The following is a 10,000-nucleotide window of genomic DNA, read 5'->3' as shown; positions in this document are numbered from 1 at the left end:
CTTCCCAAAATTGTCCGTCTCGGCTATTTCAGATATCAGAGGAGCTGATACGTTGCATTACACCAAGGAAGACAGACAGTTAAGGTGTAAATTGGCTTCGGTTTATCGCTTGATGCAAATGTTTGGCTGGGGGAAAGGTGTTTATGATCGCGGAGCTTGCACAGTAAGTGTGAATAATTAATAGCCAGCTTTTGTGGGAGTGACTAGATAAAATCAGTACTCTCACAGATTGCCAAATACAACTTATTTTGATTACCTAGAGTAAAAACAACATTTTTCCGAATTTGAAGTTAAATTAGATTGGCCTCAAGCATAGAATAACTCTGTGATTTTAATTTTTTTGAGAGCCCTATTAAATGCTGTCATCTTTCCCTGTCAACCATTGCTATATTTGAACATGCTTTTGACATATTTCAGATTTTGGAGATTAAAGAATGTTATTTTTATCTGTCAACTCTCAGAAATTGTGTGGATAAATCAATTGCAAGTCTTTGCAGTGTAGATGCGTTTAATTTTATGACAAAATGGCCACTAATTATGATATACATGTACTCTGACATAATATCATTGGAAAATATTTATCTTTTTCAATCTTTTTCCTTTATTAATTAAAACGTACATCCTGGTGTTCAAGAGGTAGGAATGACAAATAATGTTGTTGCTGAATGAAATTTATGAAAATCAACATTTAGGAAAATAGCAAGTGCTGAATGCAAGGAAAAAATAGGAAAATGAAAAAGGAAAACAAATTTACCCACATCAATCTTATGAGAAAAGCAATAAAGAAGAAAAGTGATTAAATTTGGACATGCGTGTACAACACTTTCGCAGCTGATGGTTGCCTTTCGCTAAATTTGTTTTGCGAAAGAGATGAAAATGATGGTTTCTTGTGATGTGTACATGTAACCCTCCTATAACCTTGATCAAAAATGCGAGAATGAAAGTTTTATTTAATTTAAAGGGGCAGTGCCATGGATTGTTAGTAAAAATCTGGAAAGCAAAGAGACATGTTTACCCATGGCAAACAAAAAGAAATTGCTAAATTTTCTTCAAAACAGCTCGCAAAAACCATTCTTTTCAAGTGTTTTTGATTATGCGTAGCCAAGTTAAAATGAATGCCAACTTGAAACATGTCAGGCCGACGTTTTCAAGTTCTCCCTTTGCATCTTAGATGAACTCCGCAGTAACTTTGGCTCATTTTTCTTTTAAATTAAATTGATTTTTATCGCACTGCAGTGATCCAGATTTAAGAATGAAAAAGTCACTGAAACTTGATTTCGTAAATTTATGGTCAAATTCCCATCACACTGCCCCTTTAAAGTCTCGTCATAAGTTTGATAATTTAATATCAAATTTCTGAAAATTATTTTTTGCATAAATATAAACATTATGACTTAGAATATTGATTTGCCAAAAGACGTAAGGCCATCCAATTTTTGAAAAGCCTTGAAAATCAAGCACATTTGCAGGGTCATAGCAGGGTTCTTGCTAAGTTTTTGCACAGGAGGTAAAAAACCAAAAATAGCAGGTAACTTTGTTACCTGTCCCTGCATGGGTTGGCAAGCTCAAGTCTTAACTTGACGTTCGTATCGATCGCTGTCACATGCCAGCGGCTGCTAAATTAATTTAATACTCAGCAAAAGGAAAGTAGGTTATGCTATTTCATTGGCTGTCACCTAGGGGGGTCCGGGGGCATGCCCCCCCCGGAAACATTTTGAAAATTTGAGTGCCAGAAATGCGATTTTCTGCATTTTCAGAAAAGATTTACAAAATTCTAAAGGTACAAAAATGTCCCACAAAATCTCAAAAGTAACACTTTTTTGACATCTGCATTCAATAATTTATGTAACTTCTTTGATTAATATTGCCGTTTAAGAAGTAAAAGTTCTGGGTTTTCGTATTTACAAAACAACAACACTGACTAGCTCGCAACTAGCTATCAGCATTAACCTATACTTCAATGTTAACCATTATAGCTTACGCTTATGTGCTTTGTTGTATTCATAAGTAACAGATTTAGCTGCTTTTAGGACGGACGCTGGAGGCGTAAGAAAGTGGTGTCTATGCGTGTGGGCGTGAGAAATATATCAAATGCGTGTGTCTCACGCAAAATGCGTGAGAGTTGGAAGGTCTGCAAATGGTATATTTCGAAACAATAACATGTGCCAGATATCTTCACAGGATTGGTTGGAGGGGGAAAGCAATATTTTCCCATAAACGAAATGTAATTTCACCTTTGAACAGACGAACATTCCTTGGATAATTTCGGTAAATATTTCAGTGAAACAGCCGGTAACATTTACTTGAACAGCCGGTAAAAATAACCGGTTACCGGCTCTTAACAAGAACCCTGTCATAGCAATACATTATTGTTATCCTTGTCCCAGAGGTTTTTCTTAAGCCGCGAGAGAGCCGCAAAGCAGTGAAGACCAGGTCGCAAAGCTGCAAGAAGAGAAAACCCTCTGGTTACCTTGGACTAGAATCTCACTTTCATGCAGACAATAGCTGCCAAATGTGTCAAATTGATTATTACAAAAGGGACCAATGACAACCTAGTAGCACGCATCTTCTTGGGATTACCAATCAAACAAACCAATCATATTGAATTATGTGTTTGTAAAATTTATATCAACCAATCTGGGCCTGAGGGTCAGATCCTGACCCTGACGTCTGCATTAAAGTGAGATTCAAGTCCAAGGTAACCAGAGGTTTGCCTCTTCACGCTGCTTCACAAATCGTCTTTGGGGCTCTCTTGCAGCTCTCTTGCGGCTCAAGAAAAACCTCTGGGACCAATATGGGTACAATATTGTGATTTGACCGTGAAAACTTTACTCAGTCTTGGCTTTTTCTGGGTTTTACAATACCCTAATTTATTGCCTAAGAGTCCACCTTTTGCAGAGCTACATGTACGACTCAAACAGTTTTTGTCCGATTCAGCACAACTTTTCAGGACTATTTCATTACAGTTCGATGTGCAAAATGGTGAACATTAGTGTTTTTCAATTTTTTCATGTGTTTGATTTTATACCATTCCCAGTTAAAAATACTATTTTCAACTTTGATAGAAGATACAGTACATGATGCAAAATGCAAAATATCAAAAATCCAACACCATTTAGCTGAAAATTTATCTCAGAATTGATTGCTTAAGAAAATTTCAGAAAAATTTAAAATCCCTTGTAGCTTAAGCTGCTAGAAAAGGATTACCTGTTTTTCCTTTGAGAACCGAACATAGAAAAAAATAACGTTTGAACAAAAGAGTACTTATGGTCCTAGACGAGCTCTTAGGTCTGCTGACCAACTTCTGCTGGAGCAGCCAACGCAAAAGCTGACAAATCGATCGGCTTGAGGGCTTTCTCAGTTTGGGTGCTGCACCTCTGGAATTCCCTTCCGTTTGAGATTAAAAGCAGCAGTGCATCTGTCCCTATTTTTAGATTTTTAGTTTTAGTTTTAGTTTTAATTTGCTACAATTCATGGCGTGGCAGGGGCCAGAGAGGAACAGAACTTTTGTCGTAATTGACACCTAACCCCTATATCCATAGATCAGACCACAACACCGGGAACTCCCTGCCCTACTCTTCTCGAATAGTGTGTGGGTTCTTTAATGTCCCACACAATTTATTTCCAAGGGTTATGAGATGGGCTCTCCGGCTTATAGTCCTTATCCGAGAAGACTTGAAAGTCTAACCATTCGCAGATGTTGTTACAAACAGCACTTTCTCCTCAGTTATTTAAAGACCCTGAGTGTTGGTCCAGCCGGAGTTGAACTCACGACCTCCTGCATGAGAGCCCGGTGCTCAACCAACTGAGCCACTGGTGCACGGTGGCGTATTGCTATAATATTTGTAGTTTCTAGTGTAATTTCATAAATAATAAATACTTTTTTGGATTCATAACTGCATTTGAAGAGCATTAAAATGATATTTATTTCATTCTCATAGCAGAAATACTGGCAAAATAGGAACGTTTTAGAAAACTGACACCTCAAACCCTTAACTAAAGATACATGTAACCGTCTTCTTGGCAGCAGTGAGAGTGAGAAGGATCAGTTTGTACAGTTGTAGCCTGCAGGCAGGCTCTCTGTGTGGTTAATCGGCCCACAGGGTTTCTGTGTGGTTAATCGTTCAACAGCTGGGGAATTGCTCGAATTCAAAATTAAGGGTAACAAGCAAGAACTTGACTGTTTTGTGTGTACATGTACAGGTGTATGCAGTAATTAGAATAATAATTATTACAGTAATTAAATAATTTATAGAATTATTGAGCTTCCATTATGATGAAGTAGTTACGAAAAAGTGTCTTACAGGCTTTATGTAAGTTGTACAGAGTAAACACTGAACAAAATTATTATTCCATTGTAGGTTTGCACGACTGGAAATGACAACGAAAAGAAGCAGTTTTTTGTTGCACCTACTGGTCTGATGTTCAGTGAGGTCACAGCGTCTTCAATTTTGAAAGTTGACCACAAGGGCGATATTGTTGAGCAGGGTAGCACAAATTTGGTTGTATCAAAGAGCGTGTTTGACCTCCATGAAACCATTCACTCGGCAAAAAAGGATGCAAAGTGTGTCATGTTTGTGGCTGCTGATTCTGTCAAGGTGGTGAGTATGCTGACTGACTGATGTGCTCTTGTTACCGTGTGCGTAAAAAGTAATTCCATTACCTCTCCAGTCCAGATAAAAAGTACATGACTGTTACAGTATCTTTCTCACAATTATGTTTAACTTACATACAACATTTCCAATACCAACAGCATAATTATGTTTAACTTGTTGTACACTGTATATGGTAATGTTCCTTTAAAAATTTGTTTGTGTTCCCTTGTTCCCAAAATTACTTCAGATCAAAGCTTGTTAGATCAGCTTTTTTATCCCTCAAATGATTTATATTCTCTTTTTCTTTAAGATACAATTATGTATTTTGTCTTCGTTCCCCTGTTCCCCATTTGAAATTATGCCATATGCTCCGTTGTTCCCCAAAAGCCCTCAGGGTTCCCCCTGGCTCAAGAAAAATTGATTACAAGTTCTACATGTATAAGGTAATAAAATTTAATGTTAAGTACTGTAATTCATGGCTCACACATCACCTCATTCAGGAATCAACTTGAACCTGATTGGAAGACATTTGGTGATTGAATACTGACTCTTTTGCATTGCTTCAGGTCTCAGCACTCAGACAAGGACTTGTTCCCATCTCTCCAGAAGGAATAGCTGTAAGTACCTTGTGTTAGAGCTGAGTTTTTGCTAGCTTGCCAAAAAAGAGTTCAGATGTAGTGCTCGAAATTAGCGGTCGTCTGGTCGTCACAGACGACTAGAAAGTTTCCTGTGTGACCAATTTTTGGTAAAATGAAACGTCTGGTTGCCCGAGAAATAATCCATGGACAACCAAGCCAAGAATAGAAAATGAATTACACAAGTAGCACCCAATCAATACTGTAACAATGCAATAAACTACAATACAATACAATACAATACAATACAATACTAAGGTTAACACCACTACCTCTTTAGTCTTAAGACTAGTGATAATAAATTATTATTTTTTTTGAGTCTTTGAAACTAAAAAGAGTCACGGAAACAGATATACTTACAATCCAGGTCAAAGACCTTAAGACACTTGTCAAATTTTGGGCGAAAAGTCGATAATTATTTTTAAAAAACACTCCATGCTTCCATTGTTATATGAGCAACACATGTTCTTCTTTCGCTGCCTTTTTAGCGCCCCCCCTTCCACCCAGACAATGTTGAAACATGCGGACAATCAATGAACGGATCTTGATTTCAGAAACCGTGAAAAATCAACTTTGTAATGGCGGGAGGGGGAAAAGTAGGAATTGTCCCAACAGTTTTGACCAGGATTGTAGGTCCATTGCAGAATAAAGAATTATAAAGTAACAAAAGTGAACTGCATATTCTCCTATGTTATAGAGTTTTCATGTTCACAATCCCAAGTGATTCATGGTATGAGATATTTTTACCGTAACCTAAAATAGATCTCAAGATGTGAAAGTGAGGGTCTTCAAAGACTATTTGCCCACACCCAGTAAGAGGGGACTGCAGTATTCTAAGTGTGTCAAAACAAAGGGATTGTAAGGACTTGTCATAATCTCAGTTGGAACAAAACGCCTGATTAGTCTTTACCATATGCCTTTTTGAGTTGCCAATTTTATATATGATCCTTTAAGGTTAACATATTTTGTCCAGTGTAATCCCTATTTATATGAACATGGCCCCATTAGGGCAGTGCCTGGGGCTTATCATGATTGTAAAGAAGGAGATGATTCTGATCAAACCAGGATGGCACTGAGCTACAAATTGTAAGCTCAGAGTTCACCACAAACTTCAGCACAATAGGGGAGGAATCAGAATAGTACATGTAAGCTGTTTATCATTTGAATTGAGCCTGAAAGACATAACTGCGTGAGGAACGAAGAAGTTCAAATCGTTAATAAAAATGTTGAAGAGAAGAGGCCCTAGAAGGGAACCCTAGCCAAGGTACACCAACTTTAACGTCTCTGTTACTAGAACATACATGTACATGTATCCCATGAAATTTAACTGTCTGTTTGTGGCCCGTCAGATAAGAGATCATCAGCTGTAAGGTTGATGAGGAAAGACCATGTGCAAGAGGGCAGTGTATTTGTCGGTTTTCTATAACATCGATGTGCACTTAGTCTAGTAGTTTTAAGTTAACAATAATTACTTTGCCACAGCTGAGCATTTTCCCGTGTTTTGACTATCTGCCTGGGTTTTTACAAAAAGTTGTGAGATAGGAAACCGAAATACACTGTAGATGATGTGTCACAAACATGCAGGCGATGCAGATTAAAGACTCAATTACTTTAACCCAGGCCTCCACAAAATAGTCAGTGGTGCACAATAAAAAGTATGGGATACTAATTAAACCTCCATTAATTGCTATGTGATTGCATCTCAACATGGAGTGCCAGTTGTCAGTAGTGGGCAACTATGGGCTCATCAAGGCAACCTATTAAATTCTCGAGTTTGGTTGCCTGGCTTTTGAAAGAGGGACAACCTGGATTTTTTTTAATGTCGAGCACTGCAGATGGTACAATTTGTTGTTATGGCCACATCCTTTGTTGGTTACATTGGTTGTAAAAGGTACAAACAAAAAATGTAACCCTTTTTAGATTAATAATAGTTCACCTGCTAAATTTAATAAAATCCAGAAATATAATATGAATCATTTATAATAATATTAAATTCAAACAAAATGCAAGAAATAAAAGAAAGAGATAAAAAAGTATTATAATAATAATATTGCAATGAAAATCTACATGATAACGTCAGCACACACCAAGGAAAACTTTCGACACTTTTGGAAGTACTATTTCCCTTTTAGAACGTCTTTTTTCAAGCAGTTTTTTGCATATTACAACTCGGGTTACTTGTACGTACAGTGCAACAACAAAATCAAAGCATAATCCTTTATTTTAGTACTATAATGGGAGTTATGGGAATGCCTTTGGGAGGTCGCTGAGGCATTGAACATGGTTATTTACAATGTACAACAAACTGGAAAAACAAAAGAGTTGTTCTGCAGGTCGAGGAGGGTGTTATCCACCAAGGCCGAAGGCCCAGGTGGATAACATCCTCCGAGATCTGCAGAATTCTTCATATTCTACGAAAGCGGAATTCAATAATAATTATTGCTTTATTATTCATTCAAAATATTTTCTTTGCTCAAACTTCTAAAACTACTCGCAGCCATTTTTCTGCTTAACAAAAATAACACAATCTCGTCCCCAGCTTTTTTCGGTCAATGGTTCAATAATTTGCAGCGGGCTGCACTTTTGACGTCATTGGTTCAATATTCTGCAGCGGGCTGCACTTTTGATGTCATTGATTCAATATGACAAAGTTTCTTTCCAAATTTGGTGAACAGCAGCTGGTTATGGTGAATTATGCATATGGTTTTAACCAATCACAAACGGGGAAATATTTTGAATGAATAATAAATACCATTATGAGGTAGCCTTGGCCTTGTAAAATATTGTACATTTGTGGCAAATTATAGTTACTTATCTGTTGAAAAACTGCTGGAATTTTTGGTTTTTAACCTGCAGATTGGCGATGTAGCTTATCATGACTTCCCAGGGAACAAGATGGATGAAGATGTCAAGGATTCTTTGATCAACAGTTTTGGTTCTGCCAGCCAGGTAACTGGTTTATCTTGTTTGACTCATTAATCCGTTCTTTTGAATTGATCCACTTGTCTGCAGTTTTACTACCCTGAGTGTGATATTGACCCAAGCTGACTTCTCTTAAATACTGGAAAAAAAATTAATTTGACCACAGACCCTCAATCTTCCAAAAGCATTTCAAAATTCTGATTAATGGCATTCCCTACATATTTTAGGTTCTTATACTGAGGAATTTTGGTGCCATTTGTGTTGGAGAGACATTAGAAGAGACTGTTTACCTTGCACATCTTTTGGTCACCGCATGTGGAATTCAGGTATGAAAATAATTTTATGCGTATTATGCAATCATTATCATGTAAAAAAAAATGTGACCAAATTCTGGACAGAGCTTTAGTTCTCCAATGAATAATGTTTATGATTTCTCCTATATACCTAAAAGATGATTTATTTTTTAAATTCAAAGAAAGAGTTAGTTCATGGTGTTGGGCATTAGTACATGATTGTACATGGCTGCCAGCTTTCCAATCTTGAGCTTAAGAATTAATTTTGTAAGTTGTGATGCATGTATGGCACTAACTTTAAACTTAAAGGTATTCCTGGAGGCTAAAGTGACCTTCTCGGATTGCTTGGATTTTTTAATATGTTCAAGTTAATGGTTTAACTCAGTCTGGTGTACTTACCAAGCTTGACTTCCAGAAAATGTCTTGTTCCGGCAATTGAAATTTTGTCTCTAAGGATGAATTTTGCAGCGAAATTGAGATACAATACCAGACAAATGGTGTTTGCAGTCCAGGAAGAATTTTCTGCAACGTAACTTAATTGTTGACAGCTCCATTTCATGAAACCATTCAATGATCAAACATGAAACCTTCTTTGATCATGGATTCTGCATGAGAAAGTGTGCTGCACGGCGGCATCCGAAGAAAAATTTCAAGAACGTGGGTCAGGGTCTGGAAGGGGTTTCGCGTGATCTGTGAATTGAGCCCCAAAAAAGAGCGTGAATTACTGATAACAGAAGACTTGTGTGGTCAATTTTCTTGTGGCTTAGAAAATACAATCGTTCAATTTCACTAATTCAAGATCTGGGCCGGCGCCGGTTGTTCGAAAGCTGATTTACTTAATCCAGGATTAGCGTAAACTTTTGTATCACGTTTTCAACTTTTTGGTAAAAGTTTCTGTTGCCCATTTTTGTTTCTCAAGATTGACTTCTTTTAATGTAAAGTTTTGCTGAATATCAGCGTTGAACAGCATTTGGGAGCAGAGAAATAAACTCCTTGGTTAATTTTTAATCTGCAATTAGCGCTAATCAGCTTTTCAACAACCGGGCCCTGGGTAGACGGTATTTTGGTGACGTACATACATAGTAACTTAGTAAATTGTAAAGCGCCACTGACAGTGGTTGTTTCCTCATAAAAGTATCAGTACGTGTACCCTTGAGAACCTTGAAATAAGCCAAAACAATCCACAATCACCCATTACATCCCACAATGACCTAGTATCATCCATAACTCACCAAACATCATTTACATTTAGGTCATACAGTGTAGTAGGTGATGGTTCTTGATTTGTTTGTGAATGATAGTGTATCAACACCAACAGCCAAATTGTGAACAACATAGTAATTTGCGACAACCGACTATTTGTTGCATAGTCGAGAGGAATTTACAGAAAATCGAGTAAATAAACTGAATTAGGCAAAATTACAGATGTAGGAAGTACTCAAAATATAAAAAACTAAATTAGCAAAGTACTGTAGTTTCAAAAATTGATTTTTGCTTAGTCTGGGGTGTAACACACAGAACAAAAGACCAATATTAAAATTTCAATCTTTTATCT

The 10,000-nt window shown here is 37.1% G+C and overlaps 1 protein-coding gene across 2 annotated transcripts in view; it reads left to right on the top strand.

Moving 5' to 3' along the window:
- Positions 1–10,000, top strand: part of LOC138006786 (alpha-adducin-like) — an 18,245-nt gene that overhangs the window by 1,010 nt on the left and 7,235 nt on the right. For both annotated transcript variants that reach the window (XM_068853348.1, XM_068853349.1), the window contains exons 2-6: positions 1–163; positions 4,362–4,601; positions 5,162–5,212; positions 8,087–8,179; positions 8,380–8,478. The exon at positions 1–163 is cut by the window's left edge and continues 303 nt beyond it. In XM_068853348.1, the coding sequence (XP_068709449.1) occupies positions 1–163; positions 4,362–4,601; positions 5,162–5,212; positions 8,087–8,179; positions 8,380–8,478 (646 nt within the window). The remainder of the gene's footprint in view (positions 164–4,361; positions 4,602–5,161; positions 5,213–8,086; positions 8,180–8,379; positions 8,479–10,000) is intronic.

This window comes from Montipora foliosa, chromosome 6, assembly GCF_036669935.1.
Source record: "Montipora foliosa isolate CH-2021 chromosome 6, ASM3666993v2, whole genome shotgun sequence".
NCBI classification, from domain to species: Eukaryota; Metazoa; Cnidaria; class Anthozoa; order Scleractinia; family Acroporidae; genus Montipora; species Montipora foliosa.
Note: the sequence above shows the minus strand (reverse complement) of the source record. Positions and strands in the feature narration are given on the sequence as shown.